This window comes from Lepidochelys kempii, chromosome 1, assembly GCF_965140265.1.
Source record: "Lepidochelys kempii isolate rLepKem1 chromosome 1, rLepKem1.hap2, whole genome shotgun sequence".
Lineage (NCBI taxonomy): Eukaryota > Metazoa > Chordata > Testudines > Cheloniidae > Lepidochelys > Lepidochelys kempii.
The window spans coordinates 130,463,789-130,475,930 of NC_133256.1; the positions used below are offsets into that span (position 1 = coordinate 130,463,789).

Genomic DNA, 12,142 nt, shown 5'->3' on the forward strand with positions numbered 1-12,142 from the left:
CAGTCATGGACCGAGACCCCACAGTGCTAAGTGCTGTACAAAATGACAGTCCTTGTCCCAAAGAGCTGGGCATTCTCTCACGCGGACAAGTACCTCAGGGAGGGATTTTTTTTTTCTTTCTGTGGCACAGTCCCTTAAGGAGTTCCCCCTGGGGCAGTGCAGCTTGACTCCACTCCCAATGCAACGCCATGCATATTGGCCACACTTGAACCCTTTATCTGAGAAAAAAACCAAACCAAGCACACAAAAAACAGCTGCTCCTTTGTAACATTCTGAATATTTTATGATTGTTGTTCTCTCCAATGAGGTCACTGATTATCTGAGTGTAATAAGAAGTATTTATTTATATAGTGTTACAAACAAATAAGTGAGCTCGTGCCAAACTACCAAGTTTCTCAAATCCTTACAATATAAAGGCAGCAGGGACTACACTGTGTTAAAAAAAATCAAACCAAATAGACTCAGAATGGTCTAGAGCAGGGGTTCCCAAACTTGGTTCGCAGCTTGATTAGGGTAAGCCCCTGGCGGGCTGTGAGACACTTTGCTTACCTGAGCATGAGCAGGTATGGCTGCTCACAGCTCCCATTGGCCGGGAACGGTGAACCGCGGCCACTGGAAGCGGCCTACCTGCGGACGCTCAGGTAAACAAAGTGTCTCGCAGCCCACCGGAGCTTACCCTGAACAATCTGCAAGCCAAGTTTGGGAACTCCTGGTCTAGGGTCATTATCATTGGAACGCTTCACGAAATAAGCAGTTTGTTGTGGTTTGGTTTGGTTTTTTAAGAACAAGAAGATGGAGAACACCAGGGTGGATGCGACTCAGGTGGATGCAGTTTGCTTGAACTCTGAAGTGTCCCCCGGGGAATCCCCAAACATGGTCCCCTAAAGCCCCTAAGAAATATTGCACCCAACTATTGTGACCCCCAAGGTGCCCTCTAGCACCACATTATCTTCTCCAAATCCAAAAGCACCAAAGAAAGCACCAAAGAAAGCAAGAAAGCAAGAAAGCAAGAAAGCAAGAAAGCAAGAAAGAAAGAAAGAAAGAAAGAAAGAAAGAAAGAGAAGATCCGCCTGCCCTCCTTCTACAAACAAGATGGTGCCTGAGCCCGATGGAACACAGGTGATAACTATACTGCAACAGGTGACCATGGATACTGTTGAAATTAAATCTACATTTTCCACCCTACAGGCCACCATGACTGAAATTGAGAGTGCACTACAGCTGTAACCAGAAGGATGAGTGAAGCAGAACACAGAATTTCTGAAGGGAAAGATGATTTCAGAGAGAACAAATTACAGATTATGAAGAACTGTTATGGTATCAGGACCATTAAGACCAAGCTATTGGATCTAGAAAGCCACTCACAATGATGTAACATCAGGATTGTAGGTGTCCCTGGGGGAATAGACAAGTAAACCCTCCATATTTGTCCCTAAACTATTAAATTGTTGTATCTGCCAGTAGAGTTTTGGTTTGATATACAAGGGGCACACCAGACCCTTGCCCCCAAGCCAGCTCCAGGAAGTCAGTCTGGAGCATTGATTGTGAAGTTCATGAAGTTTACCACTAAGGGACTTATCTTGCAGAAATCCAGAGAAAAAAGAAGCTGTTATAGGGAGAACCAGCAATTAAAATACTGCTCTTTCATGATTATGCCTGTGATGTGGTTGCAATGATGTCAGCTTTTAACCAAAAAAAACCATTGGCCAGGAAGATGGACTTGAAGTATTTTGTTAATTACATGAAAACACTCCATATTAACAGTGGTGAGAAGACAGTATCATTCAGTTCCCCTCAGGAGGCAGAAAAATGCAAGCTCTTTTCTTGCAAGAGGAGACATCTACGGAATGATCTGATTATACAGAATTTATGTTTTGCTCTCTGAGATCTTATATGGCTGCTCTAAAAATGTTGATGGACAGTGGTTGATATTGATGTTAGTTCTTGTTTTTTCTTTCTCTCTGGAGTTGAAGAGTTAAAGGGTTATTATCAATTTACTACCTATTGCCTTAACTCATGGGAAAGGAACTTCAATGTAAAATTTATCATTTCATTAGTTTATATATATAAAATCATTGTTTTATTAGATGGTGCTTCTTTATGGACTAATGTATCAAGATTCTATTGGTAATAAGGGATTACTATATTAATGTTTGGGGCCCCAGGGGCTGTGAAGATCTCCAAGTTTCACCTGATCCAGCAGCCCCCTCTGGGTGTCAAGTGTGTGGTTTTGGGCTGTTTACACAGATTCTTCTTTTTTGATTGTATAGTACTAATGTGTATTTCTCTCTCCACTATCTTTTCCATGTTATTTTACTTATTTAATTTCTCTGCCACCATCCTGTTACTGTCCCATGCTAGGAATTTCATTCCTACTCTTGTAGAATAGGTACTGGGAAGTGACAACCTACCCCTAGATTATATAACTTTTGCTGCCCAGCTATGCAAGAACTATATGGCACTCAGGAAATGTTGCTATTTCATTTATTCACAAAGTGACCTTATATTTTACCCAGTATATTTTAACAATGATGGCTCTGATAATTAAATGTGTCTCCTGGAATTTAAAGGATTTTAATAACCCCGTTCAAAGAGGGGGAAAAAATATTCAATGCTTAAAAAAAGAGAATGTTGCCTTTGTTATGCTCCAGGAGACACATCTGACAGAACATGAAGCTTGTAAACTGAATAAAGCTTGGGTAGGCTTCTCAGTTTCTGGTTTGCTTTTATTCTAAAGCTAAGGCTGTTGTCATACTAATACATCAAAAGTTTAATATTAATATTCTGAGGATAATATCTGACAGTGAGGTCAGATTTGTTGTTCTCATGGATGAAATTGGCAATTCTAAAATCATCTTTGCCAATCTCCACAGGACAAAGCAGGATGATCCCAAATACTTTCATGAGTGTAAATGACATGGGCCTCCATCCTATTATTATAGTTGGAGACTTTAATGAAACTCTAGATCTAGTCCTTGATAAATCTTATAAAACCACTAATACTTATCAGGTACTTCATACATACATGGTTGATTTAGGCTGATTTAGACAAGATGTGAGGAGACTGGGCAATCCTATAGCCAAAGACTATAGGGTTTTGTTTTTTTCTTCAGCTCATCCAACAAATTCAATATTGGACTATTTCTTAGTGGCACAAGATGATTCATTCTGTCACCGATTGTGGTATTTGTACTATTATTATATATGACAGTGTTCCTATACATATGTCTTTCTTATGGAGGGAGACATAAAATATTTCAAAATAAATACCCAATAGCTGAACCAATCCGCTGAACACTAGGGTTATGTAACAATTATTTCATTCTAGACATGTTTCATCTTACTGGACTTGTGAATGTGGCACAGATGTTGTCACAGCCACAAAAAGTGCCAGCAGCCCTGAAAAATTATATAAATTCCTGAAGAGAGGTAAATTTGACTATGGAGTTGATCAGCTAACTATTCTCTACTGCTTGCATGACAATTCACATTTCTTTGTTGAGGGCTGCAGTTTAGCCTTGAAAACAGTTACTTGTGAGGGTTACAGTAACCTTTTGAACAAGGTTGATTATACTTTTTGCTGCTATAAAGATGCAAATTATTTTAGTTTCTTCTGCAACAGAATGTAAAAAGTACTCCAGGCTTTCGCTGTCCTTGTCATAGAATTCTTAGGGCTTTTTCTGCCAACAAACCAACCAGGAATAGTAGGTTATACATGCAAGCGCCGGGGAGGGGCAGAAGGGTAGGCTGCAGAAAATAGGAGGCTCCAAATATCTAAAATGTGGTCATTTTCCATGTGGGTATTTAGAGCCATATGTTCCTGGGGGTAGCACACTATGGAGTGAAGAAACATGTTAGAACTTACTACAAATCCTGCCTGAAAATGCCATGCAAAAGCCAAAACTTCATGGTTAATATGTTACATCTCTACACAATTACAGTTTTAAATTGCATCCAGACAGAATATTTGTCTCAGACTAACAAAATCCAAACAAATAATTGAGGTGTGGTGTAAAGCAGCATGAATGTAGCCAGAGAAAAGTCAACATGTTACATTTGCTACCCCAGGGGGGAAAAAAAACATTTACTTCAGAACACAGAACAAGTTACTGCTGTTCTGGCCACTAGTAGTTTGCTCCTGACAGACATCTGCACCTTGATGAGATGGCATGACTTTTAGACGTAGTCTACACTGAAAAAGATTTGTTGGTACAACTATAGCCACACAGAAAAATCCTAATGTGGATGCAGTTATACCAGCAAAAAAGTGCCCATGCCAGTATAATTTATACCAGTTCAGCAAGTAAATTAAGCTAGACCAGCACTTTCATGCCCGTATAACTACATCTGCATGAAGAAAATTTGCTGGTATAGAAATGTTGCAAAAAAATCAAAAGCAAACACACACACACGCACGCACACACACACATACACACCCCAAACAACACTGTAATACTGGCAAAAGTTTCTAGTGTATACCTTGGCCTTAGTCTCATGTTAGTGGATGTTCAATCACACAAGGGACACCTCCAAAGCATCAAGACCTTCGGATAGTTATAATGAACAACATCACTTCTCCAGTAGTTAAATTAATTGAGAACTTTTGACTATTGTCTGTTTATCCATCTGTCTAGGTATACATAGCCCTCATTACAATAGACTCTGTGCACATCTATAAATCCAAGGTATCCAACACAACAGCATATCTCCTCTTATAGTACACATAGCAGTTTATGCTAAAAGAAAAACAGAAAAAGTCGTCTTCTCGTTATTTTTTTAATTTAAACTTTCTTATGGGTGAACTCAAAAGGTGTCAGAACTAGAAAATGAACTCTTGTTTATTCACAGAATGGTGAGGATGGGCAGTGGCTTTGAAAACTATCAATATGCCTCAACCCTGACAGGCAGTAATAACGTATTCATTCAGTCCTCATACCCTTTCACTCTGATTTATTTACCAAAATTGCCAGCAATAGTACATGCCCTTGTTAACTGTGACCATGTTGGTCGCTGCTGGGCTTTATTAAGCTATACTTATTCCAGACCAGAGTCCAAAAATTAAAAGCTCCATTAGCAATGGCCCATATCAGCTATTTCTTTTATACAACTACCTTTACGTTATATAGAACACTCCAGAGTCCATTGGTAAAACACTGCATAAGTTACACATGCAAAAGCCCCATTTACTCTAAAGGGAGTCAGAAAAGAACATTAATTAACATGCCCCTTTTCATAGCATTTTATTAAACTTCCTAATGTGTTTTGTAAAATTACAATTAAAGTTAAGGAGGACTTGTGGCACCTTAGAGACAAACAAATTTATTTGAGCATAAGTTTTCGTGAGCTACAGCTCACTTCATCGGATGCATGCATAATTAAACTTAATTCATCTTCAGAAAATAGTATAACAATTGAGAGTTTGTAGTAGGTTGTGTTGGGATAAGCTGATACTTACTGACTTTGGACCAGGGGCCAAATTCCAGCTTGGGGGACATCGCCAAGAGCCACACTAGTCAATGGGGGTAAATGGAAGCATGACATCCTCTCTCTCGTTTTCTCAATTGACCCTCATTCTTCCATCTATCTTTCATTCCAATTTTTAAATTCCATTTCTCCTCCTCCTGGAGGCTTTTTCTCCTATTCCTCAGAGCATGTCTGTATTTCCATTATTCCTACCAAAGTTACCATCACAGATGAGACATCTTCCTTTTCCCTGTCCCCATTCCTCAATGTTCTCACACCTCTTCCCTTCATTTCTCTAATCAGGTTTAGCCCACCATATGCAGAAGAGAGGTGAATCCTGAAACTAAACCTGTTCAGGAACTCTTCATGCATTTAACATGTTAGCTCTACATTTACTCTTTTAGCTCACGGGGGAAAGGGATGCCATTTCTGTTGTCTGCTGAAAGCTGCTGAGCTGTGGCTAGGAAGGATCTGGACTGAGCAGTTTACCTGTGTGGTATACAATGAGTGTCAAAGTGGCAAGTAATAAAAAATGTCTAAAAAATGTCTCAGACATTGAGACATTGAGTAATAGCCAATTACTGTGACCATAATTGCTTGATTATGTCTCCATGTAACATGCTGAATATTTGCCCCACCTTCTTCATTGGAGTTCTGATGCCTTCAGAATGTTGACGCTCAGAGGACATACAGAAATAGAAAAGTATATGGTTCTTGAAGTGTGCTGCATCAAACATCACTAAAGATTTGTGTCACCTATTTCCAAAATGAACAAAAAGTCTGTCTATCTTAGGGATTTATACTGCCATGCATCACCACGTGAGTGCCTTCTATATAAAAGCAAATAGAAACCACAAAGTCTCTAGTTGAGTTCATGAAATTTCTAGCACTTCTTCCTCTTCAGAGTAAAAAGTTTGCTTGATTTATGTTTTTGATGGTGCCAGAGACCTTGTGATCCCTGCTAGGAGGTGGAAGGGCATGCACAGAGAAGCAGAACTAAGTCAAATTACTGGTGCTATAATTGCTTGAACACAACCAACAAAATTATGTGATACCGTCTGTCCAGCAAATGGCAGGAATATATTCCCTATGAAAATAACAAATATTGAGACTACTTGCAACAGCATATGCTGAGATCTCAGTTCTTTCATATTTGACTTTCAGTATCATGTGGTCAGGAGAACTTCAGTTCTCTTACTAGCAGTGTTGAAAGAACCCAAAAGGATGTTCATTAATTCTGAGACCCCCTTGCAGATAAAAGAATAATGGCATCATTAACCTTTAATCTATGTAATAACTTCAGTCAAACCTGGGCCATTCCTTAAGCTAATGACTAAATGCAGACAACCCACCCATTGAAAATCCAGAACAAAAACATTAAGAAGATTGGGTTGCATTCCATGTGTAGCCAAGATGAGGGTGAGATGGAGGAAATGAATACTAACCTTTAGAGGAGCGGAAGTGCTTACTGGGTGCTGTGAAGCCTCTTGTCCCATGCACATTAACGGCAGCCACTCGGAACTGGTACCACCTGCTGGGTCTTATGTCAGACAGTTGTACTCTTTCCTCTGTAGTCTGGTGGGAAAAATGTCATAACACACTGACTCCTTTTATTCTGAAATGTTAATCTTACTGTCTCACATCTTCTGACATACACTAGCTTATTCAGTAGGGTTTTTGAGGTTGGGGACACTGGAGAAATTGTTTTAAGTACACATAAAATTGTGAAATCATAAGTGCCGGCAGATTCCAACTACTGCACATTACTCTGGCAGCCCACCTTAGTTGTGAACTGCAACACATCTACGATTCTTAGCAAAGGCTTCTGACCATGCTAAACTGTACAAAATAGTGTGGATTTTTATTATTATTTTTTTAAAATATCCCTCAAAAAATCAGCTTAAGTGACAAAGCTTACTTTCACTTGTGACTTAAGTGGGCAAGATTCTGGTCTCCCCTTCACCTGTATACATTCAGGAGAACTGGATGGAAATGTTTTCCAATTATAATTACTGTGGAAATCAATTCAGGGGGAGGAAATCTCTATAAGGATCTCCTTGCAGAGACAGAGCAAGGATTTGTTTCCAGCAGAATACACTTTAAGGCCTATCCAAAAACACTACAGATCCTTAGGAATGCATAGGAGGCAGAGCCTTCTCTCTGTGTGGAAATGTGGCCATCCACCTGGTTCCTGAAAGTGAGGCTCCACTGTAACCATCCTGGATATGGCTGCATCCTGGACCCATTTTTAAAGAGGATCTTCACAGAATCACAGATTATAATGTCAGAAGGGACCACTGCAATTATCTAGTCTGACCTCCTGCATAACACAAACCATAGAAATTCCTTGGATTAATTCTTGTTTAAATAGACCATATCCTTTAGAAAAACATCCAATCTTGATTTAAAAATTTCCAGTGATGGAGTACTCACCACAACCCTTGATAAGTTGTTCAAATGATTAATTACCCTTAAAATATACCTTTACTCTTAAAAAGCTTGCACCTTATTTCAAGTCTAGCTTCAACTTCCAGTCATTGGATCTTGTTATATCTTTGTCTGTTAGAGTGAAGAGACCAGAAGTGGACACAGTATTCCAGCAGCGGTCACACCAGTGCCAAATACATGGGTAAAATAACCTCTCTATTCCTACTAAAGATTCCCCTATTTATTCATCCAAGGATTGCATTAGTCCTTTTGGCCACAGTATAGCATGGGAAGCTCATGTTCAGCTGATCACAAACCATGACTCCCAAGTCTCTTTCAGAGTCACCCTTTCCCTGGATTGAGTACCCCACCATGTAAGTATGGCCTGCATTCTCTATGCCTAGATCTATAAGTTTCCATTGGACCGTACTGAAACACATATTGTTTGCTTGTACCCAACTTACCAAACAGTATGTATTGCTCTGTGTCAGTGACCTCTCCTCTTCATTATTTACCACTCGGCTCCCCCAGTCTTTGTGTTATCTGCAAACTCTGTTATGGGCTTTTTTTCCAGGTCATTGATAAAAATGTTAAAGAGTGTAGGGCCAAGAAGTGATCCCTATGAGATTCACCTAGAAACACACCCATTCAATGATGATTCCTTGTTTACATTCACATTTTGAGACCTATCATTTGGCCAGTTTTAATCCACTTAATGCATGCTGTTTTGAATTTGTATCATTCTAATTTCTTAATCAAAATGTGCGGTGTCAAATAAAATACCTTGTAGAAATCTTACATCAACACTGTTGCCTTTGTCAACCAAACTCGTAATCTAATTTTAAAAAAGGGGTATAAAATTAGTTTGACAAGATCTATTTCCCATTAATCTATCTTCCCAGTATCAGATCCATTGCTGAGTTGCTGTGAAACCTGGGGTATCAAGTGCCCCAGAGGAGGTAAAGTCTGTGTGTGTTTGCTCCATGTCTCCTCAAGCTTCATAGATTCCGAGGCCAGAGGGAAACATTGTGATCATCTGGTCTGGGCTCCTGTGTAACACAGGCCAAATAACTTCCTCCAAAATAACTACTAGAGTAGCGGTTTTCAAACTTTTTGAGGCGAGCTCCCCCTACCCGCTTTGAGTTAAAATTTTTAGTTTTATCCCTCTCCGCCCCCGCTCCCCCCCCCAACCCAGACAAAAATAGACACAATACCTTCCCTTCCCAACTCGGGTTTTCAGAGTGTAAGAAGGTGCGTGTGACGGTCTCTGGGGACGGAGCCAGAGCTGCGTGTGGACGCTGCCAGAGCAGAAATAGGTGCGGCCACAGCAGATGTTGACACCCACAGGCTGGGTGGCCCGCTGAGTAAGTCAGGGGGTGCAGATGGTGCTCCCGTCCCACCGTGCAGGGCTTGTCCCAGTCCTGCCTGGGATTGCCGCATGCCCCACAGTTTGAAAACCTGTGTCCTAGAGCAGATCTTTTAGAAAAACTTTCAGTCTTGATTTAAAAATTGTCAGTGATAGAGAATCCACCACGACTCTTGGTAAATTGTCCTAGTGGTTAACTACACTCACTGTTTAAAATGAATGCTTTATTTCCAGTCTGAATTTGTCTAGCTTCAAATTGCAGCCATTAGATGGTATTATACCTTTTTCTGTTCAAATGAAGGGCCCATTATTACATATTTATTCCTCATGTCAATACTATATAAGGAATAAATGAACGAGTTGTGCTGCACACTGCCTCATATAGATACTCCTGATACCTGTGAATGTCCCAGGCCTAGTGAGCCAGCCTGAACTTTTGAGAGATGCTCTATCTATCCAGCAAAATTATTTTTAGATCACTGATCTAAATGATCAGTAATGATCACTTAAGTTTTCAGGTGGTGCCTGCACTTAAGGTGTCTACCTGTAACCAGACCTGGTAAGAGGCTACGGTCAGAGAAATTGAGATATTTGATGTTGGGGATGCGGAGCGGGCTGTCTTCTCTCCTCTCTTGCCTTATTGTTTGCCTCTCCAGTCTCTGTTTTAAGCTATTGTGGCTGTGGTACACTCCAGGCCCAGCCAGCTGCTGCTGCTGCCAGCTTTTTCCTCCATCTGCACAAATCTAGGACTCCCTTATTAACTACTGCAGCCTATGAGGGGGCTACAGACCTTTCCCTTCATAGTCTTCCTCTGCATCTTCGTCCCTCCATGATCTGCTTCTTTATTATGTAGAGAGGGACTGAATTATTCAATCAAATGAGCACCTTGAGGGCTTGAACATAGTTGAACCAGCCTTTAATGTTATCTTAATTTTATAGAGCTCAAAGGTGTGCCATTATTTCACAGGAGACAGAAAGACAGTTACTGACCCAAAAAGCTTAGAATCTAAATAGTGGCACAGGGAATGGCAGCAACAGTAGGAAAGAGATGAGGATTACAATCAATGGAAATCAGTGGGTTATTCAAGATTTACACTGGTGTAACTGGGATCAGAGATTGGACCAGTGTCTCTAGAGGTAATACATTAGTGGCAATACTGTTGAGTATTAATACCGTAATAAATACCGTTTATTTTTTAAACGTTCTGGTGAATTGAGTGGTCATAATAAGACAGTCATAGTACAGGCAGACATAACACAAAATTTCTCAGTTTCTCAGCCAAGACTTCCTGGCTCTTATCAGTAACAGTCCTGCTATTCCAACCTAGGAATGTTGGAAACAAAGACTACACAGTGATGGCACAATTAGTATTAATTATGAGAAAGAGAGAAACTGTGTCTAGGCTGAGACTGCCAACCTCATTCTAATTTGTGACTTGATCGCAGACCTACTCCTCTTCCCATTGGTTTCAGTGGCAAAACTCCTATTAGGTGCATATACAGTGCATGTAACTGGAGCTTGAGAGGTGTGATGTTGGAGCACTAAACCACTGAACCACTCAGCAACCATTCACCATTTCAACAAACTTTAACAAAATGTTAAATGCTTATGGGATATTTTACAGTAAGTTGCATTTAAAAAAAAAAAATCATGTTAACTGTGTTTGGAGCCCAGATCATAATATTCAGCATCATTTTACCAGATGTCCTATATATTAGGTAAATAAAATAGTGTGCCGTACAATATTAAATACTGTTTGGCTGAACTTCATTACACACCTGCAACACTGCCAGTGTATATGAGAGACCAACAAACAACAATGATCCTAACGCTATTATATTATATTGGACCTGTCACCCCTTAACATTCTCTTTGTGAAACTAACTAGACTGATCTCCTTGAGTCTATCCTATAAAGCATGTTTGCTACTCAGATGGTATTATTCTGCAATACCTAAGTGCAGGTGGTTAAGTTGTGAAAATGAGTAGTATAAGGTACCTTAACACATTTATGTATAATATATTTTATATGGTAATTGATCCCTGAGCATCACTTTGGTGCATTGTGTCAATCTTCTACACATCTGAAATATATTTTTCCAAAAAATATGTCCTATTATACTGTGGCAGTTTTAGAATGGTACTAGGGAAAAGATATTAAAAATATTAAAGAAAATAAAGCTCCTACATTAGTGCAATGACCAATTTGCATATGTTAAATAATGTAATTCAGCTTTGGTTTTTTGTTTGTTTGTTACGCACATTGTATGCTAATGGTTTGCAAAATGTCTTTTTTTTTTGAAGAGCAGTTTTAAAAAAATTAGTATCACACAAAACCATATGCAAAAGCAGACAACCTACATTTACAAAATTATCTTTTGCACAATTAAACTAAGAATACACACAAGGGAACAAGATACAATACATACAAATTGACTGTCATGCTGAGTCTTTCTACAACAGGCTAGAGCAAATGTTGGGGAACCCAAAACCTAGAGAAACATAGCTCAAAACTGATAGACCCTCCATTACCCTTGCTCCGCTAGTAAAAAACATGAAAAGAGATTTTTAATTAGCCAGAAGAAATACTGTAAAACTGTTTGTAATAATGTGGAAGCAGTTATCCAATACATTTTACTGCCACAAGCACACACAGGTCCGGATCCTTGGCTATGGCCTCAGTGACCTTCCATGTGCATTGAGCATATCTTCCTCACCCCATCAAGCCTGAGCTCCAAAAAGGATACCTCAACAAGCAGCAGCACCCACAACTTTCGACTAGAGGAAGACGTGCTGGGCTGGGAGCCAGGAAAAACCATGAATTCTGAGCTTTTCCACTGACTCGTGTAAATAACTCTGTTCAGGTTTCAGAGTAGCAGCCGTGTT

At 39.7% G+C, this 12,142-nt stretch overlaps 1 protein-coding gene across 1 annotated transcript in view; it reads right to left on the bottom strand.

Moving 5' to 3' along the window:
- The window catches only part of ANOS1 (anosmin 1), a 182,348-nt gene that overhangs the window by 50,710 nt on the left and 119,496 nt on the right, over positions 1-12,142 (bottom strand). Inside the window, 1 exon segment of the mRNA XM_073327881.1 lies at positions 6,909-7,038. Within this exon segment, the coding sequence (XP_073183982.1) occupies positions 6,909-7,038 (130 nt within the window).